Source organism: Equus przewalskii, chromosome 11 (genome assembly GCF_037783145.1).
Source record: "Equus przewalskii isolate Varuska chromosome 11, EquPr2, whole genome shotgun sequence".
In the NCBI taxonomy this organism is placed as follows: Eukaryota; Metazoa; Chordata; class Mammalia; order Perissodactyla; family Equidae; genus Equus; species Equus przewalskii.
This window is the reverse complement of record NC_091841.1, coordinates 27,301,819-27,329,499: the sequence shown is the minus strand read 5'-3', so window position 1 is coordinate 27,329,499 and position 27,681 is coordinate 27,301,819. Positions and strand designations below refer to the sequence as shown.

At 49.6% G+C, this 27,681-nt stretch overlaps 2 protein-coding genes and 1 long non-coding RNA gene across 5 annotated transcripts in view; 1 reads left to right on the top strand and 2 right to left on the bottom strand.

The window, feature by feature from the left end:
- Positions 1-8,703, bottom strand: part of PACS1 (phosphofurin acidic cluster sorting protein 1) — a 132,609-nt gene extending 123,906 nt beyond the window's left edge. Inside the window, exon 1 of one of the 2 annotated variants that reach the window (XM_070565546.1) lies at positions 8,146-8,703. In XM_070565546.1, the coding sequence (XP_070421647.1) occupies positions 8,146-8,495 (350 nt within the window). In that variant the 5' untranslated portion in view covers positions 8,496-8,703. Of the gene's footprint in view, positions 1-769; positions 832-8,145 lie in introns of those variants that run through there. The other variant, XM_008533167.2, reaches the window with a different exon arrangement.
- On the top strand, positions 7,962-16,553 carry LOC139074514 (uncharacterized). The gene is made up of 3 exons (XR_011524177.1): positions 7,962-8,184; positions 9,586-9,779; positions 16,364-16,553. It is a non-coding gene; the product is annotated as an uncharacterized lncRNA (long non-coding RNA).
- On the bottom strand, positions 10,144-27,637 carry SF3B2 (splicing factor 3b subunit 2). Of its 2 annotated transcripts, XM_008533158.2 has the most exons (25): positions 27,484-27,637; positions 26,758-27,347; positions 25,556-25,637; positions 24,663-25,270; positions 24,446-24,492; positions 24,065-24,142; positions 22,816-23,064; positions 22,547-22,597; positions 21,188-21,308; positions 20,479-20,579; positions 20,002-20,098; positions 19,717-19,808; positions 19,109-19,324; positions 18,817-18,954; positions 18,547-18,627; positions 18,117-18,344; positions 17,138-17,287; positions 16,383-16,472; positions 16,191-16,298; positions 15,036-15,143; positions 14,614-14,756; positions 14,423-14,524; positions 11,001-11,100; positions 10,711-10,896; positions 10,144-10,378 (listed from the first exon to the last, which is right to left on the bottom strand). In XM_008533158.2, exons 4-25 carry the CDS (start codon positions 24,793-24,795, stop codon positions 10,307-10,309), a joined length of 2,691 nt encoding a protein of 896 aa, XP_008531380.1. In that variant the 5' UTR covers positions 24,796-25,270; positions 25,556-25,637; positions 26,758-27,347; positions 27,484-27,637; the 3' UTR covers positions 10,144-10,306. The 2 variants fall into 2 exon arrangements, with proteins under 2 accessions (XP_008531380.1, XP_008531372.1); XM_008533150.2 differs by lacking the exons at positions 25,556-25,637; positions 26,758-27,347; positions 27,484-27,637 and having other exon boundaries at positions 24,446-24,495; positions 24,663-24,865.
- Between the last annotated feature and the right edge of the window lie 44 nt (positions 27,638-27,681).

Sequence of the window (27,681 nt, the reverse complement as noted above, 5' to 3'; positions counted from 1 at the left end):
AACAGCCCGAAGGCAGAGGTGACCGTCCTGGGCCCAGCCTGCCCAGAGCCAGTGAGCACAGGGGAAGGGACCACGCATGAAGCACCTCCTAAGTCATAAAAAGTGTTTTGTCCTAAGTATGATGAAAAGTGATTTGGTTGTGTCTCTAATCTTCACCCACTAGAATATATGCCTCACGAGATCAAGGATTTTGTTTGTGGCACATACCAGCTGGACTATAGGCATGTGCTAAATGAATGCATTGGGAAGACTATGAAGAGGGAAGTACCACGATCTGATTTTCATTTTTAAACTATCACTCTGAATTGCTACTAGTGGTTACCTCCTGGGAGGAGACTGGGGTGGCAGAGGATGGCAGAACTACAAACAGCAGAGTGCAATGTGTTTGACAGGTACCATAAAACAGAGAAACGGGAGGAAAAAGCTACTCTCTGAACCTTGACGCCATTTGGTATTTTTAAACAAGAGGCAGGAAAAGGTCAGTAAGGGGGGATCAAACAAATGACAACTGGTGTCCTAAGCCTTTTGTCTTTTCTAAACCACTAAAAAAAAAAATAACAAAACTGCTACAAAGAATCTCTATCTCACCTAGGAAAAGAGGAACAAAAGGAGACTCAGAGACAGACAGACACACACACACACACACACACACACACAATGTTTTGGAGAACAACTGTAAAGAAAAAAACACCTTCCTATATCTAAGCACAATAACCAGTCTAAATTTCCTCCGGGACAATTAATATGCCAATTATACCCAAAATGTTACCTGGGGAACTCTTGCTCACAATAAGGTTTTGAGAGGCAGACTGTCATTTGGAAGAGTCATGCATTCTACAAAGAGAAGAACACGCATTGTAGTAGGAATCAAGTTTTAAAACATCACTCCTTTCATATCTACCTATATCTGTATCAGTCACTAAAAAAAACCTACAGAGAAAATTACAGTGTAATTTCTAAGATGCACATCACAGTTCTAAAAATTTTTTGCCAAAATAATCTATGGCTAGTACCTAGTGTCTGTGTTTACAGAACTAAAAGGACTAAAACTGCTGGGAGGATGAACAAAACACAGGTCTATCTGGGAGCTCACAAGGATCATGACTCCCAAAGAGAAAGGAAGAGCAGTATTCAGGGTGAGAAAGATTGGTGAAGCTAGAACTGAACTCAGATATTCTGACCTTTAGTGTATCTTAAAAACTCTAAAAGAATCTACACAAACATTAAATAAATGAACATGTCATTATCAACACTATATTACCACCTATGCCTCACCATCCACCCACCACGAGGAAAGCAGCGGTCTAGAACATTCTCCATTCACCACCTTGCTCCCATTAAAAATGAGCAAGCGATTCCAGAACCAAGAAAAGAAGTGAGTGGAGTGACACTTCAGTCCCCCATGTCTTGATCCATTCAATATGTACTTTTCTTACAGCTTCATCATGATATAAAATTCAAAAAGGTCCCTCCTTTGAGGTGTACAATCAAGTAGAGTCAATATGTATTTTTAAATATATATTTTTAAAACAACATTTACTCGCCTTTTTTTTATAATAGAAGCTTACTGTAGAAAGTTTAGAACGCATCAAAAAATAAAGACAAAAATTAATATCATACATAATCCTACCATCTAAAAACCGTTTTAAAGATTTTATTTTTCCTTTTTCGCCCCAAAGCCCCCTGGTACACAGTTGTGCATTTTTAGTTGTGGGTCCTTCTAGTTGTGGCATGTGGGATGCCACCTCAGCATGGCTAGATGAGCGGTGCCTTGTCTGCGCCCAGGATCCGAACCGGCGAAACCCTGGGCCGCCAAAGTGGAGCGCGTGAACTCAATCACTCGGCCACGGGGCCAGCCTCTAAACACCATTTTAAAGTTAATGCCTCCAGATGGTTTTCCAAATAGATACTGACTAAGACCCCAAACTGGAGGAAACAAATGGGAGGGAGGCACAAGGAAGCAAATTCTGCCAAGCAAGAGGTGAGCAGAGAAGGTAACAACGTTTAAAAGGGAAAAACTAACAAAAGAAAACTAATGGGGCTTTGAAATAGCGAAGAAAACCGCATTTTAAAAATAATTTGGAAGAGGACAAAGTATTCAGTTTAATTAAATGAATAAGGAAAACCATAAATATTAATACCAGAAATGCCATACTTAGGCAAATTTCTCTCTAAAACAGTGTTATCTAATAGAACTTTCTGTGGTCCTGGAAATGTTCTAGATCTGCCCTGTCCAATATGGATGCCACTAGCCACACGTGACCAGTGTGACAAGAAATGTGGCTAGTGCAACTAACGAAGAGAATTTTTAATTTTATTCAATTTTAATTAATTTTAATTTAAAAAGCCACATGTGGCTAGTGGCTACTGTCCTGGACAGCACAGCCTTAAATATCTAACAGCTTACGATCTTAAGGCATAACTGAATGTCAAATGGATGTTTTAAGGAACTGTTTTCTAAATTATACAGGCTAAGTAACAATAGTTCATCATTTACTGGCCTTCTCTACTGTGCTACCCAAGTAGAAGCCAGGTACAGGTCTGCCTCCGTGGGTCCCTGAGCTAGGACTACAGCCGTTCTCTGGTTTGTAACAAGGTAAAAAGGGAACACAGGGCCAGCAGGCTTTCTAACCAGACGATTGCCTGTGGACAGCAGTAAGAGGGAAACGCTCGAGTTGGTGCCTGGGCACACATCTTGGTTCTCTACAGCCCTCAGAAGCCATGCTGGCTATTCCTCCAACTAGGCCTAGAGAAGGGAGGGTTCCGCCAGGGCTTGCCAATCTAGAGCCAAACAGCCTCGCTCAACTGCAGCCCAATGGGCCTCTGAAAGACGTTCTAACACCAACTTCAAACTCTGTCTTTTCTCAACAGCCCTTAATAGTGCTCCAAACTGAGGCTGGAAAAAGAGCAACTCCGTCAATCACCCCATGACTACCCCGGACTCCCGGAGTACTCCCAGAACGTGACGCCACTGATGCCAGCCAAGCCGACTCCAAGTTTCAGAGGACCGACCGAGCCTTCAAGTCCAGGCCAAAACAGAACAAGCCTCCAGGGGTGAGGCAGTGAGAAGACAAAGGCCAAACATCTTCCGCCTTGCACCTCCCTCATGCACACTGAGGCACGCACTAACAGTAACAGCGGCAGCTTATTGGCTCAGCTACGAAATTGGAAAACTAGTTTAAAAAGAAATCACATAACCACTAACGTGGCCAAAAGATCTGTAAATCAATACATGTGAAACAGACTCTGTGAAAGTCATTCTCCTTCTGACTTAAGGAATCTGAGCTCCCACAGGGACGATAGATACTATTACCCCGATAGAGAGGAGATTCTCTTACAACACTCACAATGTGAAATTCAAATGTTCTAAGGTACAAATATGCTTTTAAGACTTTTTTTTTTTTAAGATTTTATTTTTTCCTTTTTCTCCCCAAAGCCCCCCAGTACATAGTTGTATATTCTTCGTTGTGGTTCCTTCTAGTTGTGGCATGTGGGACGCTGCCTCAGCGTGGTTTGATGAGCAGTGCCATGTCTGCGCCCAGGATTCGAACCAACGAAACTCTGGGCCGCCTGCAGCGGAGTGAGAGAACTTAACCACTCGGCCATGGGGCCAGCCCCTTTAAGACTTTTAATGCTAGGGACAGAATAGAAGTTTCACCAGGTCTCTCTTATTTGATTAATTACATTTACTTTATATCTATCATTTAAGAAGTACTCTCTCCTGTGGGTCTACGGTCCTATTTTATATTTATTTCACCCACATCTTAGAATGGATAGTAAGTAAAAGTATTCCCAGTCAACGGATGAAAAACTAAGGTGTGGGAGAGTTCGCCCTAGCAGGCAATAAGAACACAGAGAAACAGATCCTGGCCTGTCTAGTGCTTTTGCGGTTAGAGGGGCAACTGTCCCCAAGTGTTTTCATGAAAGTGACACTTCTACTGCAGGTGTGTCATGCCAACCTAGCCATGGCCACCTCCTTTGGCTCCAACACTTCAGTCCAATAAGGCTTAACTTCAGTACCCATTTTTTTTTAAATGTGATTGATATCACTGAGTTCCTTCCCTAAGCTCACATACAGACAAGGATATGCAAATGTGCTTTGTACTCAAAGACAAATGTGACATAGTTTGTGAGTGATACAGCAGAGCACATGTTGTCTCCTAATAATTAGTTTTGTGCCACTGCGGAAATGTTGCACTCCTACGAAATTTAATAATTTTTCTGCCTCTCCTACTTAAGCAACTCAGAAAGAGAAAAGAACATGAAGGAAAATTTCACATACAAAGACCGAAGACAAGGGAGCAATAATGAGACTATAAAACCCTTCCCTTAACATCAAGCAACATGCCACCTGGTACCTACAATGGCACCACACCACTATCCAATCCATGGACCATAGAAGAGGAAGCCACGGAGCATGGAGGGAAAACAATGCCAACTTCTAAAGCTGTGAGTTTCATAAAGGAACTATAATAGACCTACCTGCTTGTAACAGACTCTTAAAAGCCAACCATCTTTGACAGTGATTACCTCTGGGGAGTAAGAAAAGAGATAAGACTGGGGCTTTTTTCCTTTACAATGTTCACCCCTCTGTACTGATTGAATTTCTAATCATGGATATGTATTAATCTTTCTATTTTTGAAAAATGCTGGTAAAAATGGCAATGACTAGAACAATTTAGTTATCTTAAAGCCAATTATAGGTATGCTCTTCATCTATAAAAAGTTAAAAAGGGGCCCGCCCCACGGCCGAGTGGTTAAGTTCTCGTGCTCCGCTTCGGCGGCCAAGGGTTTCACAGGTTCGGATCCTGGATGCGGCCATGGCACCACTCATCAGGCCATGCTGAGGTGGCGTCCCACATGCCACAACTAGAAGAACCCACAGATACAATAAACAACTATGTACTGGGGGGCTTTGGGGAGGAGAAAAAAAAAATGATTGGCAACAGATGTTAGCTCAGGTGCCAATCTTCAAAAAAAAAAAGTTAAAAAAAAATACTACAGGGTCAGCCAGTGGCACAGTGGTTAAGTGTCCACGTTCTGCTTTGGTGGCCTGGGGTTCACTGGTTCGGATCCCTCGTGCAGACATGGCACCGCTTGTCAAGCCATGCTGTGGTAGGCATCTCACGTATAAAGTAGAGGAAGATGGGCACGGATGTTAGCTCAGGGCCAGTCTTCCTCAGCAAAAAGAGGAGGATTGGCAGCAAATGTTAGCGCATGGCTAATCTTCCTCAAAAAAAAAATACTACGGATTCTGAGGGAATTTAGTAGATATTAAATAAGAGCAGAGTACATACTTGAGAATATGTATATTTAAATATCTAATAAAGGGAAAGGATTTTTTTCTCAAAAGCAATTATATTTCTATCGGAATCAAGAAAAGGAGTGTGACTTTCCTATCACGCAACTTTCAATTCTCTGCACTAGGTAGAAGATCACATTTTCACAAGACTGAATCCCATGACATTTTAAGTATCTCTAACCTTAGATTCAAAATAAGGTTTACATTTCTTAAGTACATATATGTCATATGTTTGTGTCTCATTTGAGTTACACAAGACAAAATGTTAATTCTAGACTATGTACAGAGTACTGTATACAGAGTGCATGTTGCCAATATATTCTAAACATGAACAACACCAAGGAGACCTCAAATCAACCGGATGACTCTAATAATTGGAAGGGCCAATAGCGGGCCATTTTCTCCCCACAGGGTGTTATTTTCCATCCTGCAGATAAAACAGCATGCTCCAAAGAACACAAGTGTTCCACAAGGAGCTGGGAGGTACAAGGTTGACGGCTGAAAAACAAAGTCAGAGCAGGACAGCTGACAATCTCAAGGACTGGTCAGTAGACACGACATAACTGCATGCTCCCTGCGGATGAAAACAACCAGCCAGCCTAAGCCTCTCATGCCAAGTAAGCATAATTCCTGATTTGATCAGGATGCCTGGCTGTTTCTTGGGCTAACAATTTATTATGTGGACTTTTCAGTGACCAATAGGGGCAGACCAAAAATCAACAGCAATCAGTGATTTTAATTTATTCCCCTCTGTTACCCAGTGGCTTTTTGCCAGTAGGCTCATGCCTTTTCAATCTAACAAGCTAGAGAGGGCAGCTGTCCAAATGTCAACAGTCCAACACAGTGATGGATGTGCAGGAAGGACAGGCAAGCACACTTTACTAACACTGGCCCATGCAGGAAGGGACACAGAGCTTTATGTCTGAAAGTGGGAGACTGGAGTCCTTCAGCTATAGCTGGGCCTAGATAGAAAGAGAAAGAGAGGCCTGCTTAGGACCAAGAGAGCAACGCCATCACATACTCGGCTCCTACTCGAGTCTGGTGTTGTGCTAGGGTGCTGGCCAAACCAAACCAAACTAACGTGGCTCCTGATTACCCTAAAGAAAGGAGAGAGAGAAAGAAAGTCTAAGTCAGTGAAGTGAATGCCGAAACACAAAAGACATGAAGAGCAGAGAGGGCCTACTGGAAAACAATCGAGCACTATCTAAAAAAGTTCCAGATGTATACCCTGTGAACAGCAATTCCACCTCTACATATAAAGACGTCCTAAAGAAACTTGCAAGGAGCACCAGGAGTCCCAGACAAAAATATTTACTGTTCATGTTCACAACCAGGAAACAAGCCAAAGCTCATGAAAAGGAGAATTATGATATATTCATACGATGAAATTCTATCCATTAGTGAAAATATTGAAACTAGAGCTACCATACAACATTGATTATTCTCACAAACTTAATGTTGAGTTAAAAAAAAACACTAAAATAGGTCACAGAATACATACAGTATGATAGCATTTATATAAACTTCAAAAAATCCCAAACTAAAAAATATTGTTTAGAGATGCACATATGTAGTAAAACTATTTTTAAAAGATAAGAGAAATGATAAACAAACAATTCAGAATAGTGTTTACCTTTGTAAGGGGAAGAAAGGGATGTGGTCAGGAAGGAGCATCCTGAAGGCTGTGACATAACTGGTAACGCTCTATTTCTCAAGCTAAGTCAAGTATACAAATCTACTTCTCGTGGCACTTTTAATATCCTATCTAGGAGATATATATACATAAAACTTTCTATGCATGAAATAATTCAAAGCGAAGAGAGGAAAAAAGAAAAATAGAGTTGAAGGTGGAACCAGACAATGCTCCCTAACCCCGATTTACAGATCCTTCTGCCCAAGGCTGGGCTAACAGAGGAAGGAGTGAGCCCAAGACTCCAAGCCAACAGAATCAATTCAGTTTAGAGGTGACAAAAAGATCACCTCCGGGCACTTCTCTGGGCTTACTGGGTGAAACCAGCTCCACAGCATCTATTCAAAGGGTGAACTGTAAGACACTGCACAGCGTCCCCTAAGAGTTGGAGAAAGACTGTCTTACCAATACAGAAACAGGAAATATGCCAAACTCAGGCATATTTTACCAATGGAAGGAAAGTCCCCAGATGGTTCCAACAGACAGAGGAATGGACTGAATTTTGAAACAAGGCAGTAATTTTATGGAGCCTTGCAGGAAAGAGAGAATGAGAAATACTCCTGAAGCCACACTGAATAGGACTTTTACAAGAGCGTGGAGACCGGGACAGAACGCGTGTCATTTGAAGTACGAATGAACATGTGTATGGAAGACTAACTAGCAGCCCCAAGGGTTACTATCCGGGCTTTACCTGGCAGAAGGTGACAACCGAGTTTGGCACATGCCGAGTGTATTGGGAAACAATATCAAGAGCGATCTATACCACATCTATGTAACATATGTACAGCCCACGGGCGCCGGCGAGGCAGGGAAAGTCTGTGACTCACGCGGGGAAACTGACCGTCAGGAAGGCCGGATTCGGTCAGATCAACGGAGGAGGCCCAGGGCTGGGAGCCCAGGAGGCCCCGATCGGGGAGGGGAAGAGGGTGGTCCCGGCCGGAGGCAGAAGGTGGGGCTGCAGGAGAGGGCGGGGTCCCCGCAGGCGGAGTCCTGGGAGGCCAGGCAGGAGTCAGGCGGCGGGGGCGAGGGGGACCTAAAGTGGGGGGCGCCCCCTTGGACGATGGGACCGGGAGGAATTCGGGAACACGGGGGCCTACCACCGACCCGGCCCGGCAGCCCCGAGGGCCCGGTCCCCTGCCGCCCCCCAGCTCACCTGGGCACGCAGCTGGACGAGCTCCGGTCCACCTCCCAGGTGGCGTACAGGTTCATCTGCACGGGGGCGGGGGTGCGGCCTGGCCCCGGGCCGCCGGGAGGCGCGGAGCCCGAGGCCACCGCGACGGCCATGGAGGTGGAGGTGGACGAGGACGAGGAGGAGGCGGCCGCCGCCGAGGTGGATGAGGACGACGAGGTGGCCTGGGCCAGCTTGGGGGGCGTCGGCTGCTGCGGCGCCGGCTGCTGCGACGGCGGCGGCTGCTGCGGGGACTGGGCGACCCCGGAGCCCCGCTGGCCGCTGCCGCCCCCGGCGCCTCCGGGACCACCGCCCGCCCCTCCGCGTTCCGCCATGGCCCGGCCGGGGTGGGGGAGCGGGGCTGCGGGGATCGCCGCGACGCCGAGCAGACGCCCAGCCTTCTCCCGCGGCGGCGGCGGGGGCTCGGCTCGTCTCCTCAGCCCGCCCGCCCGAGCGCGCGAGCGAGCGAGCGAGAGGCTGCACGCACGCGCGGGGCCTCCCGGCGCGCGGTCCTCGCGCTCGCCCGCCGCTGCCTGTTGCGGCTCGCGCCGCCGAGACACTGGGTGGGCGTGTCCGGGGAGGGGGCGGGGAGCCCCGGCTCGCGCCCGCCCCACCCAGCCCCGAGGGGCGGGGCCCCGGCTCGCGCTCGCGCCCCGGCCGCCTGTGGGCGCGCGCCCGCCGCTCTTCGGGGAGGGGTCCGCGGCCGGCGCGCGCTCGGCCGGACTCTTCCCAAGTCTGCGCGCGGGCGGCCGCCAGCTAGCTCCGTCCTCCCCTCTCCCATCGTTCTCTCGCCGGCGGCGGCAGCCGGGCCAGCGGAAATCCCGCTTTTCTGGGGCGCGGCCCCGGCAGGGAGGGAGCGCGGCGGGAGCGCGCCTCGGCCCCCTCGGGTTTGCGGAGCCCAGGCAGAACCCGCAGCGGGCCCAAGCGAGCTTCCCGACCGCCCCCTGGCCCCCGCTGTCCGCCCGGGGTTTCTTCGCCACGATCAGCAACCGAGGTGATGAGCCAGCAGCCACAGCCAGGGCGCCCCCGGGCCGTGAAGTTTCCGCCCCTGCTTCTCTCCAGTGTGGGCAGAGACTCAGGGACCTGGAGTCCAAAATGCCCTTGCACGGGGGGAATTATAAAGCTAAGCCCTGGCCCATCTGGAACCCACCTTTCTCCTTTTCTGTCCCTACCGCCCCCTTCCTCTAAAGAACCATTACAGAGTCCCACGTCCCCCGTCCTGGCCCTCAATTTCTTCCACTTGGAATGTTTTTTCTGCTTCATCACTTACTAAATTCCTAAAATTCTGTTCCTTCCAAGGCCTAGCTCAACTGCCACATTCCCTCCTCCAGAAACCATCTTGGAGCTTTCGCACGTCGCCACCCCAGTTGGTGCACTTACACCAACACCGGTGGTACAACAGCAGTTTGTGACTTCTCTCCCCAGCACTCCCAAAATGCCTATTGGACCCAGCGGTTCAGTGCAGTCTAGCCTGCCAGGAAGACTTCTTGGGATGGGGAACCAGAACCTGGAGAGCAAGCCCCCCACACACACCAAAACCTGGAGACTGGTTGGTTTAACCACCCAGGAGCTCACACGGACTCAAGACCATCTCGATTTTGAGCCGTGTTCTCTCCCAGGTAAGGACTTGGACTCTTTTGGTCTATTAGGAAGGCCTGACCTGGCCTACTTCCCAAGCCCACTGTACTTCCTCAGCACAGCCAGGGCGCTAAGCTGGCTATTTTTACTCCCCAAGGACAACGTAGTAAGGTCAAAGCAGACCTTGAGGCACTTCCCAGAGCCTTCCTAGGAAGGCGGCAGTGGTACAACACACAGTTTCAGCCTGGCTGGCTTCATACCAGTCTCAACTGCAACATGGGATGCAGGTGCATGCCCTGGTCACTAGGGCAGCCCTGAAGTTGTAGAAAAAGGCTGTTTTAGCCCTTTTGCAGGAGGGGACTAAAAGGAAAGGAAGGAAGATCAGGAGTGTTACATATTCATCTCTTTCCTTGGGAAACAGCTTTATTTACAAAACAGGTCTAAAATAAGAACATGAAATGAGAAGCCTTTGCGAATTGTGGCAGAGTCGGCTCTTGGGGACCCATGTGTGAAGCCCAGGTGTCCAGGCAAAGGGCCTAATGGAGGAGGGCTGGGTGTGTGAGGGAACCTAAAATTTGAACTCCTTGTATTTCTTGCTGCCTCCTCGGCTGTCCTGGGGCTGAGCTTTCCGTTTCTTTTGCTGTAAGAGAGAGAGAAAAACAGGTTAAACAACTCACTGATCCCCAAAACAAGAGTGGGCAGCCTGACAGCCACAGAGGTCTGTGGAAGAAGTGCTGAAACTAGATTTTCAGACTTGGCAAAGCTCCTTCCCTTCCCTGTGCCTCAGTTTCATCATCCTTTAAGAGGGCAGCTCACCGGAGAGTTTCTAAGGTTTCCAGCCCCAAGGAAGCTCAGGGCAGCAGGCACTGAGTCCTCCTCCCTGACTCTTAACCACTAGAGGACACCACTCCACTGAAAAAGGAGTCCTTGGTCCCTGGCTCTCACCCTACGGGTTCCCGTGTAAGCTCCTACCTTCTGTTTGGCAGCATGCTCAGCCACCATGTCACTGAAGTCTTCCTTCTCCACTTGCGCCTGCTGCTCGCGCACATGCTCTTCATACTTCTGGGTCATGGCCATGGGATCCAGCTCCAACTCTTCAGGTGCCAGGGCCACTTCGACACCTTGCAGCTCGGGGGCTGGGCCCTTCCGGCTCATAACCTGGCAAAGGGATCAGAGCCTTATCATCTCTAAAGAGAGGCTCTGAAGACCTACCATGTGCCCCCTTTCCCAGCCCCCAAAAGCAGTGTCCTCCAAGTGCTTACCGTGGACATGTCATAGATGTGGGTCGATCCCATCATGGCTCCCCCGACAGTGGCTGTTCTCTTCTCTGGCAACACAGTGAACAGCTGAGGGGTCTCACTTCTGCAAAGGACAAGGAGGTCAAGCCCAAAAACAAAGACCGAAAGGGTCTCTGGAGGGGAAGCAAAAGGAGCATGGGCAGCACCTCCACTCAGCTCCCTGGAGAGATTCTGAGACACTTAGGGGAAAAACAATGCTCAAGAAACTTCCGCAGGTCAGGGAAACCCCTAGAAAGAACTGAGTTGGGGGGAGGGGTTGCTGATTCCAGGGAATATAGCCTGGAAGGAGTACAGACAGTGAGTTAAGGGGGTCCCCTGAATCAAGTTTAGGGGATCAGAGACCAAGAGTCCCACATGCAAGGAAGGGCTAAGAGTCAGAGGCTGAAAGTTTCCTGAAGAACTTTGGTACGGAGAAGCTAGCAGGAGAGAAAAAAGCCCAAAGCCGTGCCTGGAGTTCTAACACACAGAACTCAAACTCCTAGCCCTTCCTTGCAATGGTGCGGGAGCCATCCACAGCCAGTCTCACCACCCACTTCAAGCACTCCACTGGAAACACAAGAACAAATCCACCAATATCAACCCAGACCAGGGCTTCATCTCCACCTCTCCCCCTGGAAGAAGTGACAGTTTATTCTCACACAGCAGCCAAGGCAAACGCCTTAAAGGAGAATTCAGATCCGGCCCCTCCTTTGCTCAAAACCCACTGAGGCTTTCGATCATCATTTAAATAAAACCCAAACTCCTTACCAAGACCTAAAGGCTTCAAAATCTGGTCATTTACCTAATCCCTGCTCACTATACTCAGCCACAGTATCCTTCTTTTTCTTCCTTGAATATGCAAAACTTGAGACTCCTGCTTCCAGACAAGGAGCAGGAGGGCCTAGATTTACTCTCCCACCTGAAAGAACCAAAAAATGGGCAAAATATATCAGACAGTAGTTTTCAAGTCACTAGACATGAGGCAACGAAGGACAGTGATTCCCGAGAGACAGGCAGCAAATGGAGTCCTTCAACTGCCCAGCCTACTGCACTGAGAGAGCTCGCAGGCCACTGAGCGAGGGGGTGGAGGGGAACCACGTAGAGCCCAGAGGACTCCATGAGTTGAAGGGAGAGGCTGAAAGTGCAGGGAGACCAAGGCGGCTGGAGATCCCAGGACAGAGTGCTGGAGAGGTGAAGGCAGCACAGAGACTCAGGAACTCAAGACACCTACGGAGGGTCACCCTCGAGTACTCAAGTGAGTACCGCACGTGAGGAGGAAAGCACCAAGCTCAGAGAAAGGACCACCCGAAAAGATTAGTGGTAACAGTGCCTGCCGCTCACTCAGGACTGGAAATAGTGCCAGTCCCACCAGCCAGACTGAAAACCCTCCTGGGCACTGGCTAGGGCATACAGAGGGTCTTGGGCCTCAGCAGCAGAGAGGACTGCGCGCTGCTTCAGAGCTGCCTAAGGAACCTGAAAAGCAAGACCTCAAAGAATCAAACTGTTTCCAAGTTCCTTAACTGTATCCCTGAGCAAAGCTGAAGATTCACAGGAACACAGAAGTGTCCAGGACCCAACAAGGGACATTTCAGCAAGTCTGGCATCCAATCCAAAATTACCAGGCATGCAAAGAAGCAGGAAAATACAACCCTTAATGAGGAAAATAATGAATCAATTTAAATCAACCCAGAACTGGCACAGATGTTAGCATTAGCAGGCAAGTACATTAAAATGCTACTGTCACTGTATTCCATATGTTCAGAAAGTTAAATAAGAGACACAGAAGATATAAAAAGACCCAAATCACACTGCTAAAGATGAAAACTACACTGGATGAGATTAATGTCAGATCAGAAATTGCAGAAAAAATATTAGCAAACTTGAAGACACAGGAATAGAAATTTTCTAAAATGAAATACAGAGAATAGTGATTTTAAAAATGAACAGAGCATCAGTGAGCAGTAGTACAATTTCAAGAGATCTAATATGTGTATAATAGGAGTTCCCAAAGGAGAGAGAAAGAGAAGGGAACAGAAAAAATATTTGGAGAAATAATGGTGAAAATTTTTCCAAAATTAATAAAAACTATAAATGCAAAATTCAAGATGCCTAACAAGCCCCAAACAAAGAAATAGGAAAAAAACCTACACCAATACACTGCACTACATATAATCAAATTGTTCCAAACAGCAATAAAGAGAAAATCTTAAAAGCAGCCAGAGAAAAATGACACATTATGTATGAACAAAGGAAGGAAGACAGAAGATTTCTCATCAGAAATAATGCAACAAAGACGACACTGGAGCAACATCTTTAAAGTAGTGAAAGAAAAAACCACTGTCAACCTAGAATCCTGTATGTGGCAAAAATCTTTCAAAAAGCAATCACAAACGAAGACCTTTTTAGACTGCGAAAGCTAAAAGAATTCATGACCAGCAGACCCACAACAAGAAATGCGGAAGGAAGCTTTTCAAGCAGAAGGAAAATGATACCAGATGGAAACCTGGATATTCACAAAGAAACAAAAGAACACTGGAAAGGGTAATTACCTGGGTTAATATCTGATTCTTATTATTTAAATCTCTCTATAAGATAATTGACCATTTAAACAAATAACCATAGTGTAGGGTTTAGAACATATATAAAAGTAAAATGTATGACGATACTGCACAAGTTGGGAGGAGAGAAGAGAACTACACGCCTGTAAGGTCTTTAATACTATCCCAAACTGGTATAATGTCACTTGAAGGGAGACTGTGACAAAGATGGACATCATAAACACTAAAATAACAAAGCAAAGCCTTACAGGTAATAAGTGAACAAAGGAGATAAAATGGAATCATAAAAAATATTTAATCCAAAAGATAGGAAAATAGGAAAAAGGGAACAAAGAACAGAATGGACAAAGAGAAGATCATCTCGTGAAAAGGGGGTCAATTCATCAAGAAGACTTACCAATCCTACAGGTTTACATACCTAACAAGGGAGCTTCAAAATGCACAGCTATGCAAGCCCCCGCCGGCCTCAGGGCCCGTGCACTGCTTGCACTTAAAGTTCCTTCTGCCCCGATCATCCTGTGGCTGGCTCGTTGCTGACATTCAGCTCTCAGCTCAAACACCTCCTCCTAGGTGAGGCCTTCCCAAAGGCCTCCTTGCCACGCAAACCCCTCTACACCCCATTACCCACTTGCCTTTGCTTCACTGTCTTATCCACATCTGAAATTACCTTGTTCTCTGAGGAGATGTTTGCCTCGCCTGTCTTCTTCACTGCTTAGAGCAGTGCCTGGCCCACGGCTGGTGCTCAGTAATTGTTAAAAGGGGCAGGCAGATGACAAAAGTCAGCCAGCCAACCTAGAGGCTAAAGGGAAGAGGAAGGCCTTCCCTCTCAGCCCTGCCTGGTTCCCTCACCCGTCCATCGCCTCCTCAATCTTCTTCTTCCTCAGCTCAATGAGTTCAGGGGTCTCCATTCCAGCTGGCACTGACGAGAACCCTCCAGGAGTGATGAGGCCACTGTGAAGAGAGGAACAAGCTCTGGGGTAAAGAGAAGGCCCCCAAAGACAAATAGACCACTTCAGAGAGGCCGACTCTGCTTCCCCCACCTGTCTGCAGGGGTAATAAAGCCTGTCTCATCTGGTTTGTCTTCATCACTTTCCTCCTCTTCCTCTTCTTCGGAAGACTCTTCATCAGATGGCTCCAGCTCCCCCCAAGGGGTCCGATCAATCTCTTCTTCCTCCGTCTTGGTCTGAAAGAGATCACTCATTCATTCAACAAACGTTTACTAAGCATCTACTGAAGCTATTGTAAGCTGAAGGGATGTAAGCGTAAACAGACAAACAATAATCTCTGCCCACAGAGAGCTCAGATTCTAGTGGGGAGCTTGGATCACATCTCAGGAAAATGCATGCTCTTTTTCAGACTTCGAAACTTCACAACACCCAGCTCCCTGATAATGACGCTATAAACCAACCATCTTAAGCTTCATGACCTTAACTAAGACCAAGCTTGCCAGCCACGCCCATACCTGAAATTCGGCAGCATTGGTTCCAAACACATCCCCATAGAGTGGTTTCCCGGTCTCATCTACTGGGGGTTTGCCCCAGCCACCAGCATGGTACCCAAAGGAACAGCTCTGCAAGAGAGGGAATGCCAGGTCAGTTCCACAGGTGAGCTCCAACACAAACAGCGGAGTCCTGGAGAAAAGTCACGCTCCCAAGTACAGAACTAACACCTGGGCACTCTGGACAGATTTCAGAGAGGAATTAAACGTTATGAAGCATTACAAGGCAAAAGTAGTAAGCAACAAAAATCTGGAGGCAATGGGATGGGGAGGAGGGAGGCAGAAAGTATGCTAATAACCTCAGCCTTCGAGGTAGACGTCTGTGCCATCTGCAACTGAACTGTGTGTTTTGAAGAACATGACCCCAATTGCTTACTGATTTTTCCTAACTCTGGAAAGCTTTTAGAATCTGTTTCTCCTAATGGACAGAAATTTTTATCTGAAATTTAACAATCACTTTTTCACTTTAATGACTTTGTTGTCTGTTAACTTTTTAAAATTTAACGCTTTTTTATTTTAAGATTTTATTTTTCCTTTTTCTCCCAAAGCCCCTCCCCTCATACACAGTTGCATATTTTTGGATGTGGGTCCTTCTAGTTGTGACACGTGGGATGCCACCCCAGCATGGCTTGACAAATGGTGCCATGTCCGTGCCCAGGATTTGAACTGGCGAAACCCTGGGCCACAGAAGCAGAGCGCGCGAACTTAACCACTCGGCCACAGGGCCGGCCCCTAAATTTAATGTTTTTTTATCTAAAAATTAGTTTGATGCCATTCCTGAGATAAAATTATTTCTATCTGTCCACTCATATATATCGGAGAACTACCTGGAAACACATTCACCAAATGTTAAATTTGGTTATTTCTAAGTGGTGAAACTGTGGGTGATTTATTTTCATCTTTGTATTTGTCAATTCTGATGGACTGTTTTATGATGAGCATGTCAGGTTTTTTTTAAAACAAAAACCATTACTTTTTCTAAAAAAAAAAAAAAAGACACACATGAGATGAGAGAAAGGGAAATGAGAGAAACGAGACAAGCGAGAGAAGGGGGAAAAAATCAAATCATCCTCTAGTTAAAAGGCAGAGGCAGCTAAGAATGAAAAAGACGGTGCTCACCTCGGGGATGGGCGAGTTCAGCCCGGGGATTTTCAGGTTGGGGTACGACGGGGGTGGCCCATATCGCTGCATGGCAATCAGCCACGGGGGAGGGACCTTGTGGGCATTCTGCAGGAAAATGAGAAGATAGCATCCGCCCAACCCTCTCCCTTTGTCTCCCTCTGCTTCCCCAGTCAGGTAGCCGGCACTCACTGGTCCTACTGGCATCCCCAAGGAAATCCTTAGCTCATCAGACAGATCTCCTGGCTTCTTCTCCTTCAGTCGTGTCTCAAACTCCTTCCCCTGAGGAAAAAGCAGAGCCCGCTGCGTTGTGGATGCCAGACACACGCTGGGAGCTCAATGGGGAGAGGACAGGAGAACAAAGACAGAAGTCCCCGTCCACATCAGATAGAAAATCCCGCTGAGGCTGCCTGCTTCCCACTGAGAGTCTCCTCACTTCTCTCCCTGGCTAAGCAGGGAAAGGAACAAAGGCCAGGAAGGAGGGGGACAGCAAGATTCCCGGTGTTGTCATTAACCCCTGTGAGAACACAGCCAAATTCAGGACCTGCTTCTCCTCTGGAAAACGAGGGCATCTGACAGGGTGATCTCCGAGGTCCTTTCACCTCAAACCTCCACGATATCATGGTGATTGATATTTCAAGGATCCGAAAAAAAAATAACTTTTCTCCCACCTCCAATATTAACTGTTTCCTAAAAGCATCTGCCACCTGGCCCCCTGTCCCTAAACTGCCCACCATAAATAATCATCATTTCGAAGACATGGTCTGCATCTCTCCTCCAGGAAACCGCCTCATTTTAAGATCCAAATTCCATCCCATCCAAGGGAATTAATGGACACTCTGAGGCTGAGGGGACTGGCTGCTGTGCCAGCTTTGGAAGTCCTGCCAACCACGAGTCACACAGCCACGACCCAAAGCCCAGCCGGGCCTCCCAGGCCCCTCCCGGACCTCGTAGTACAGGTCCCCGTGGATGGTCAGCTTTGGCTTGGTCTGCCACTTGAAGAAGGCGTCGTGCAGCTTCTGGTAGTCAATGTCAATCTTCCCCATCTTGGGCCGAACCTTCTCTCGCATTTTTGATTTCATGGTCTTCTGTTCTTCCTGGAGAGTGGCGGAAGACACACCAGATAAGGCAGTCACCAAATGTGACTCTGAATACATCTGGCTCCCCATTCCCAAAAGAGATTAAATGAAACCTCGTTTATCTCATTCCGAAAGTCACCCAAATCCTTCCTGCTCAAACCCCTCAAAGTTACATAATCCACGTTGAACAAAACAGGTGTATCATCCTCAGCTATACGCATCAATAAATATTTTTTAAGCCATCTGATCAAGAGACTGCTCTCATTAGTTGCCTCTGGAGAGAACTGGGTGACAGGAGTCTAACTGGGAGGCAGAGTTCTCACCATGTACTTCTGTCCCTCCTGAATTTTTGCAGTACGCACGAGTGTTACCTACTCAAAGTATTTAACTGAAAATTCTAAATTTAAGAAGTTACACAACCACCATGAAGCTCTAGCCATAAAGTGCACCAGGCTCATTTTAGGGGCAGAGAACTACACACAGCCAAAAGCAACCTGCAGGGAAAGGAGTCACCGTGTGCAGATTAAAGAGAGCTGGGAAAGTGCAGGCAGAGGGGACGAGGAGACAAGGGGAAAACGGAGCCACTCCGAGCCAGAAGTCTCGGCCTCTGTGGGGCAGGAGCACTAGCTCTGATCATAGAGTGAGGGCTGCCTTTCTTGTGTTGATGTCCTTCCCCCACTGCCCTTCCTGTGTCACATGCACTGCTGACTAGTTCCAAACTGCAGAATGGATAATAAGACAGTTAACGAGTGGGTGGGTTCTGGGAACCGGATCCCGATTCGGAAGCAGGCTGCTATTAAGGACGTGGATCCCCCAGGGCAGAAGTGAGCCCCAGCCAGGCCCTCACCTTCTCCTGCAGGGCCTCCCGCATCTCCTGGATGCCTGTGCGTTTGATGAAGTCTGGCAGCTCGAAGGGGGGCTTCTCAATGCCTCGTTTGCCCTGCAGGTACTTGCGCTTAAAACACCAGTGGCGTGGCACGGGCACCGAATTCCGAGTGGCCTTGAGGTGAACCAAGAGCTTGGGGTCCTGTGCTGTCACATCGTGCATCTCCACAACATCAGGCCGAGCTACGAGCTGGAAGACACAGCAACACACCTCTAGAAAGCCCCAACCACTCAGGTCTAAAGCTTTACCCTTCTCCTCCTCAAAGGACCCTAAGTCACCCAGGCCTCCTTCAAAGCTCTCCCCCACAAAGCAAAACCCCACTGCGGTGTTCGAGGAGCTCCTCGTGGGGTCTCCCAGGCTCCAGGGCCTGCTGGAGCATCTCAGGTCTCACCTGCTTGAGTTCAGCCACAGTGAAGCGATTCATTCGGCGCAGCTTCTTCTTGGACAGCTTGGGGGCTTCTGGCTTCTTTTCCTAGAACAGAACAATCATCTCTTTCGAGCAGGACTCTTAGGTGTGAATCAGCCTGCCAAGCTCACCCCAAAACTTCAGCCACCAAAGGGACTCTCTCCTGCAAGAGTTCACCACAGTCCCTCATTGGATGCATCTCAGCCACCTGTCCCCAGAGTCCGTGTCTCCCCGACAGGAGGGGGTGGGCCTCACTTGTTCATCATCACTGCTGTCATCATCACTGTCCTTGTGCTCCTCTTCAAAGCCCTTCTTCTTGGGGGCTGCAGAGTTCTCCAGTTTGTCGAGTTTCTCTGGCTCCTTCTCTTTCTCCTTCTTCACGTCATCGGTGAGCTGAGGAGGCAGACAACGTGGAGACCCCCACACTGGGCCCCTCCCTAGCTCCTGAACCCGGCACAGGAAAGATGCCCCTCTTACCTCGCTCCTTCCCCATTCCTGCCCCTTCCCTGCTCAGCTCTGCCCCTTCAGAGCACACTGCTCCTTGTACCTTGAAAGCCTCAAAAATCCTCTTGAAGAAAATGAAGTTGGGCTCATAAATTTCAGGTTCTTCAGTCACATATTCAATTTCAACATCAGCCGCTGGGGAGTCAGAGCCACGGGGCCGGGCTGACTCTTTCTCTCGGTCCCCAGAGCTCTCAGATGATGCTCCCCGCACCCGCTGGGGCTTTTTCTTCTTCTTCCGGTTCCGACGCTTCCGGTTTTTCTGTCAAAACAAGGCAAACCAACTAGCTTAGAGCATCCAAGCACCATGCCCGCCCCCAACCCCTAATCTCTTCACCCAATTTCCCCAAGTGGCTGAGAAAACAGGCCTTGAAGTCAGATTCCGAAGTTCTGCCCCTCTCAAGCTGTGTGCCTCTGGGTTACTACTGCACCTCTCAGAACCTTAGCTCTTTCAGCTGTAAAATGCAGGCATGCATAGTACTCAGAACTCTAAGGGATTTACTGGCAATTGAATGAAAGATATCTACAAGACGCTTAGGACAGGAAGTGGCACAAAACAGCTGCTACTACTTCTGGAACACTAAGAATGGGAGTTATTTTAGAGCCCAAACCCCATCTCCTGCAATTCCTTCCAGACCCAGCTCCATCCCATACCTCTTTTTTGGATACGGACACTGTGTCCTCCTCAGTCTCTGATGCTGACTGGCCCAGGGAGGAGCGAGCATCTGTTTCCATTTCTTCTTCCTCTGTAAGGGAAGAAGGTAGCCATCAGTCTCCTCCCACCACTCAGTGCCCTGCCACTCGCTCACAGTAACTCCTCTTTAGCAAGAGCCGGTTTTTCTCTGAAACCCTCCTCGGGAAGGGAGGAGGAATGCAGACCCGGCCTCAGCCTCTCTAGGTTCTGTCCCTGCAGCCCTCAGGACACGAGGATACACTCACCCTGCTGAGAGTTCATCTCTTCCTGGCGGCTCTCCTTCAGCTGCAGGATCTTTTCCAAAGCCTGGGGGATCTTGGGCCCCACAGAGGGGTCGTCCATCTGCCAGAGACAACAGAGGCAGAGGGGGTGCGCTCAGTGCCCTCTTTCCTACAACTCCTACCTCTTGTACTAGAAAGGCTGCAGGCCAGATGACGTAAACAGCAGACAGCAGACAACACCAACTGGACTCAATGATCCCTCAGCAGGCCTCAGAGGGAACCCCAGAACCATGCCCCAGAAATGTCTCCAGGCCCTACTTCCTGCCCTACCTAATTATGTCGGAACTAAGTATGGCTGTCCCACTCTCCCCAGAAGCCCTCCCATCTTCTCTCAGAATCCTTCTCTAATAGATTTCTCTTCGCTGGATTTTCTAAAAGTCCAGAAATAGTCCCCTTCTAAACCACACTCTCCGGTTCCTAGGAAGAAATCACCAGTCTCACCTCTCTGTTCTCATCTCCAGGGGGCGGTGGGGGACCACGAGGGCGGGGAACCGGGGCTCCCATGGGCAAAACAGTTGGGGTGGGGCCCACCGGGGCAGCAACTGAGAGGAGAAAGAAATCCAATGTCAGAAGAGACAAAAGATTCATTCTAAAAAGTATCTTCCTGGGGCCGGCCCCATGGCCGAGTGGTTAAGTTCACACGCTCCACTTCAGCAGCCCAGGGTTTTGCCGGTTCGGATCCTGGACACGGACATGGCACTGCTCACCAGGTCATGTTGAGGCAGCATGCCATATAGCACAACCAGAGGCACTCACAACTGGAATACATAACTGTGTACTGGGGGGTGCTTTGCGGAGAAGAAAAAAAAAAAGATTGGTAACAGATGTTAGTGCAGGTGCCAATCTTTAAAAAAAAATCTTTTTTAAATAAATAAAAATTTTAAAAAATAAGAAGTATTTCCTTGCTAAAAGTCAGGGTGACGGTTACCCTTCGGGGGAGGGGTGGCTAGAAGGGAGCCTGGGAGGTCTCTTGGGGTGCTGGCAATGTTTTTCTTCTTGGTCAGGGTGCTGGTTGTATGGATGTGTTCACTTTATGAAACTTCATTGAACTGCAAACTTACGATACGTGTATTTTTTCTGTGATGTATACTTAAATACCAAAACTTTTAATCACCTTCCTTGCCTTTCCCTTCCATTTTCAGGGTCTTACCTCGAGGACCCAGGGGAGTGCGAACACCAATCTGGCCCAAGTCTTGTGGGGGCCGAGGGACTGGGGTGCCCATCTTGGCAATCTCCTGCTGCTGCCGCTCCTGCTCCAACAACACAGCTGCCTACACGAGGGAAGTGGGAGTGGAGACAAGGCTTGGAAATCCGTTTGGCAGGCAGCCCCTGGCCAATGCATTCTTTCAACCCGGTAACAGGCCCAAGAAGAATCAGGTACCACTCGAGTTCTGATGTCTCTGACACCCCCACACTTCCAGGCTACTGATCCAAATGGAGGAGCCCTCTTAATCACAAAGGAAAACCCCCAGAAGTAACACCAAGAAAAACCCTGGGAAACTGCTAGTTTCTAGCAGAGAATTTAATATTTAGCCAAACACTGCCTTTTATTTTTTAACAAGAGTTTTCTTCCCCAAGAGATAAAGTTATTTCTAAGGAACAATGAATTCTTTTCTGATATGTACCCCTCAAGATCTAGCACCACCTGAGCAAAGACAGTACTTCATAAACATTTCCATGTCTGCTGCTGCTAATGCTTATTTTCTAATACTCCTGAGTACCCACTGGGTAACAACCCATACAATGCACCTCTGGGCCTGCATGTCTTATGGATCATTCCCTATCTTATATCTATCACACTTAGTCTAAATCTGATTCAAATGACTAAATTAGCCCCGAGTCCTCTCCAAGATAACTAAAATGGTAACATGTAAGACTAGTAGGGGTCAGCAAACTTTTTTCTGTAATGGGCCAGACAATAAATATTTTAGGCTTCAGGAGCCATTGCACCAACTCTGTTGTATATTTTGGTTTTGTTTTCATTTTTTAACAATCCTTTAAAAACATAAAAAACATGGGGCTGGCCCAGTGGCACAGTGGTTAAGTTTGCACGTTCCGCTTTGGCGGCCCAGGGTTCGCCAGTTCGGATCCTGGATGTGGACATGGCACCACCTGGCAGGCCATGCTGTGGCAGGCGTCCCACATATAAAGTAGAGGAAGATGGGCACGGATGTTAGCTCAGGGCCAGTCTTCCTCAGCAAAAAGAGGAGGATTGACAGCAGATGTTAGCTCAGGGCTAATCTTCCTCAAAAAAATAAATAAATAAAAATAAAAACATAAAAACCATTCTTAGCTCACAGGACATAAAAAACAAGCCACAGTCCACAGTTTACCAACCCCTGGGCTACAGGAAAGAGAGAATTATTTAGGAGATACTGGAACTTAGTTGAGAATGAGGTAACCTCCACAGAAAACTTGAATGGTGCACCTTGTTTTAGACACCAAGCACTAGAAGTGACAGTCAACAGACTGGACCGTGGGGTCAAAAGGTTAGGATGAGGGGCATTACCCGCTTCTGCTGCTCCAAGAGCTCGTGTTCCTTCAGTGAATGATCCCCCTGCTTAAAAAAGAAAACAAGCTCATACCAGCACCAATACCCCTCAGGGCAGTCTGCCACAACTCTGCTTTCTGGGGTCCTCTTCCAGCCTAGGGCCTAAGATCCAGTCTTTGGTCCAGACCTTGCCAGAAGGTTTGGCTCCACAATCCAGCTCTCTCTGAGGCTCTACTCCCCCTTCAGGACCCTGATGAGACCCAGGCGCAGACTGCCACCTGGCCTACCTGCTTGGCACGCTCCTCTTGCTGCATCAGCAAGGCTGCCTGCTGCTGCGCCAGCTTCAGCCTCTCCTCCTCTGACAGTGCCACAGGCTCACCCACACGGAGTGGAGGCGGGGGCCCCAAGTTTGGTGGGCGGGGTCCAACTGCCATAGGAAAGCCAAGGCCAAGGCCTGGTGGAGGTGGTGGGGGTGGTGGAGGAGGTTGCAGAGGAGGGAGTCCCATAGGTGGTGGTGGCATGGGAATCCCAGAGAGCTGTGGAAAAAAATAGGACCATAAACTACGAAGTATTTATCTACTGCAGACATTTGCTAGGGATCTACTATGAGCCAGGTGCTGGACTTCAAAGTCAAATGACACACAGTTCTTGCACTCAAGAAAAGAATACTCTATAGCCATATCAAGAAAAGAGGATGTTAACTTTGGGACACCAACCAATGAAAGCTCTCTCTCCAGAAAAACATGAACTCAGACTTTGCATACAATTTCAGGAGATTCACGGACACCTCTAAAAACCATCTACAGACTCCTCATCCCCCACACAGAAGTCAAGGGACCCCAGGTCAGAGCCACTGCTCTAGAGAAAAAGAGTCAAATCCTGGATCAGAAAGGACATGGAAGTAGAGAGGACTTAAACAGGAGCCAGTGTGCCCCAATGACTCAGTAAATGTAGAAAGTATGAAATCAAAGCAGGGTGTGAGGGGCCGGCCCCGTGGCCGAGTGGTTAAGTTCGTGCGCTCTGCTGCAGGCGGCGCAGTGTTGCCTCGGTTCAAATCCTGGGCAGGGACATGGCACCATTCATCGAGCCACACTGAGGTGGCGTCCCACGTGCCACAACTAGAAGGACCCACAACTAAGAATATACAACTATGTACCGAACGGCTTTGGGGAGAAAAAGGAAAAAAATAAAAAATCTAAAAAAATAAAAATAAAAAATCAGGGTGTGAGCTCTAAGGTCTCACTGAATACATGGGAACTGTGCCCTGGAAGGGCAAAGAAGAGGGTGATTACTTCCAGCTGGCAAAGAATCAAGTCAGTCTTCCAAATATTAAACTGAATCTTAAGTGATAGAATTTGGAGGAGCAAACATTGGGAAAGGGGCAAGATCAGGACCATGGGGGAACTGAAGAGCTCCCATTCTGTCATCGCAGTACGCCCCTGCCCAACCTGCTAGTTGCATCCCCAGTACGCTGCATGTGAGAGAAGGGGCTACCCTGAGCAGAAGAGATCTTATAAAATGGAACAACCTCCTTACCTGTGCTGACATAGGAGGAGGGGCAGCTTTGTCCCCATCTTCACCTCTCAGAACCGGCCGATTCAGCACGATGCCAGTCTGCAAAAGAGAAAGGACTCTAGGTCAGTCCAAGAGGAGCTGTTCCATTAAACGCCGTTCATTCCCATCCATTCAACAAAATTTGCCCAGTGCCTGTCTGCCAGAGCTCGGGTTAGGCACCGGAGAGGACCAATACGCATAGAAGCGATTACAACAGAATAAGTAAAAGCAAAAACCGGCAAAAAGAGCAAGCCCCCACTTGCTATGCTGAGGTACATAAAGAACGAAGACCGCGTCGCGAGGGGTCATGAAGGCCTCCTCCAGAAGCTCGATCTATCCTGACGTCCCGCTGCCAACACTTACCTGGCGGGTGTAGGTCTGGAGCCGCTCCACCAGCTCCTCGCGACTCCCTGCTGGGCAAAGGACAGGATCAATGGGGTAGGGCAGGCCGTGCAGAACAAGCGGGCCTCGTCAGGCCCCAGCGGCCCGCCTCCGCCCCCCACCCCCGGGTCTCCGGGGTAACCGGCTCCGCTTCCCCGCAGGCCTACGCTGCCTGCTCTTGACCTCCCGTGCTTCTCACCCTGGATCGGAGCTCCGATCTCTGCCAATTTGGCCTGAAGCTCCTGGGCAGCCCAGGCGCCATAGTGCCCAGGAGGCGGCGGCGGCGGCAGCTGCAACTCTCCTTTGGGAGGCTCAGGATGCTCGGTCGCCATCTTAGCCGCAGGAAGGCGCGCGACCAACCCGGAAGCTCGGGCCAGTCGCAGGGCCAGCTTCCCGGAACTTCCGGCAGCGCCGTACGCCACGTCCGCTCGGGGGTTGGAAGGCCGTTCAGCTGGAGGCCCACCCCCGGCCTTCTGCGGCAATCCCTAGGCGGCCTGGTCGCGCAGCCTTCTGGGAGTTGTAGTATGCAGGCACGGCCTCTGTTGGTCCAATTCCCGGAGGACCGTGCGCGGCCAGAGGCCCGGGAACACTGGGGGCGGGAGCCGGGGCGGGGCTGCGGGGAAAGCTAGTCCCGCCCGGAGGGCGTGCTTTCTGCGTCTGATGGAGCGCAGGCTGCTAGCCTTCCGGGCCCGACTGCCTGCTTGGCCGTGAGAGGTCCGCACGCTTACGTTCCCAGGGAGTCCCCAGGGACTCATTCCCTCGGCGGCCGCGCGTTGCGGGCGCCAGGCGGGAGGTTGCAGCCGATGCCTGTGATAAAACAGTGTCTGATTGTCTGCCCGCCCACCCCCGGCCCGGGCAAGGATGAATGGGCTGAAAGGGGATCGGAGCCGGGAAAGGAGCGGACCCGCCCGGGCTGAGCTCCAGCCGCCAACCTGGGGGGAGGACCACACTAAAGCCCCTTTTTCCACCTTCCAGGCTGGCTCAAATGTCGTCTCCGCTCAGCCTTCTCCCGCTTTCCTTTCCTTCCTAGGCGTTCCCATAACACGTTCAAACCTCCACCAAATGCTTTGAAGTCTTGCCCCTCCTCCTCACCTCCATCCCCAAGAACGTGAGGAAGGACCTGGTCTTCTACTGTCTCGCAGCACCTGGCCTTCAAGAGGCGCTCAATAGAAGACTATTAGGGAAAAAAAGCAAGTGGAACAGTCTTTCCGGTGACAGGATTTGCGTCTTCTTTAGTCTTGGAAATAAACTCAGGACCTTTTCTTTTCTCATCCCCACCAGCCTACAGGCGGAGTCAACACTGCCTTGCGCCTCTTTGCCCCCACCAGTGGCCTGTGCCCCTGAGGGAGGGATGGGCAGGTGCCCTTGCCTGCCTAGCTTCCACCTCTCCCTGCCCTGCCCTGTCAATTCAGTTTCTCTCTCCACCTCTGCCACTAGCTCTGAGGTCCCTCTCCCATTCTAGCTCTGCCCTCTCACTGCCGGCCAGGCTCACTGCCTGTGTGAGTGTGTATGTGCGTGTTGGGTAAGAAAGCCAGGAAACTCAAGTGAAATGGTCTCTTTTTCCTCACACACCCACACCCTTCAGACCTGCTCTCTAGCATGCTCCATTTCACTGACTACCCCCAAGAGAGAAGTAGCTGGGAGCAGGGGGGGAAATGGGGTGCCAGATACAGAGAAGGTGAGGTTTAGGAGAGAGAGAAAAGGACTTGGCCACGAATGTTGCTCACATCCTAGCCCTGGCTAGGAAATTCTCTTCACTCCTCCCCAAACCTTGCCCCTACCCCTTCCATCACCACCACCATCCCAGTGTCCTGACACTCTCAGAGAAGAAACTAAACCCAGAAAGGACAGATGAAAGAACTGTGGCGCCCTCCCCTCCAGCTTGTCAGCCCACTCAGGCAGAACCATTCCTGACCCAAAGGAAGTGTCTTTCTGTTCCCTGTAACCAGAGAGCTGCTGGCAGGTCATCTGAGGCTGGAGGCCCCAAGGCATGTGAATATGCTGGAGACAGGGATGGAGGTCTCTGAGGCAGGATAAACTAAGAGCTTATGCATGAGGTAGGTAGGGGCAGAAAGGGACTAGGCCACATGGGGCCTCATTTTATCATAACATCCCTGGGACCCAGGCAGGGTAGGAGCCCCACACACACACTCCCATTGTGCAGAGGGGAAGACTGAGGGGCAAAATGAAGCTGATGTGCCCAAAGGGTCAAACTTGGACCACACGCTGTTTTCCTGACTCTGAGAGTCCTCATTCCTTCTCCTCTGTAACAAGGACCCTCACATAATACCTACCTGTGTAGGTGAAGAATGGAATCCAGTCCCAGCTTTGGGAGGCTTCCCCAGCTCCAGGACCCTTCCCATAGTAGGCCAAGAGGGCAGGAGAAAGCAGGGGTCCATGAGAACCCCAGAACTAAATGTGGGGCTCTTGGTGTCTGGCATGACTTTGGGAAGTGCTCCTGTCCAGCTCGCAGGTGGTAGAAGCTAAGGACTAAGAAGGAAGTCAAAAATTCAGGACCCCCCCCTCCCCCCACCATGGGAGTTCACACAGAGCCTTCACAAGTATCATCTCTGCAGTCTCAGAACAGCTCCCCATTCTAGAGCTTGGAGCAACTGGGGCCCAGAGAGTTGCCTCTTGACTCTGGGACTGAAGTTCAACCAGGGTTGAACTTGGGTCCTCTGATTCCCAGTACAAGGTGCCTGGGCAGGGGTCCCAGGGCCACTAAAGCTCTGGTTGGAAGTGAGTGGGTCTGGAGTCCTGGGGGAGAGTAGGAGTGGGTCAGCAGCAGAGGGCTGCCTCAGGGGCTGGAAGGGAAGGGGTTCTCACGGGTGTGAAGGCAGATGGGACTAGACCAGCGAGTGGAGCTGTGCTTCTCCGCTGAAGGCTGAAAGAGGACAGGAGGGAGGGAGCATGCGGGTGCTGGTAAATGTGCCTGCGTCTCTAACTCCTCCAGGACCCACCAGCCCAAGATTGACCAGTGGGACCCATGAATGCCCAGCAATGCCAGAGTATCCAGATACCTTCTGAGCCTCAGTTTCCCCTTCTGTAGAGTGATGGCAAGGAGCTGGTCACGTTGGTGTCCAGTCTCTGCAAGATTGCCAAGGGAAGATGCCCGCATCCGAAGACGCCACCCGGAGAGTGTTAATTGGCAGCCTGCGAGTCAGGGCTGCCCCCTCCTCTTCCCGCTCCCCTCCCCCTCCCCTGCGCGGCCGGGCCCC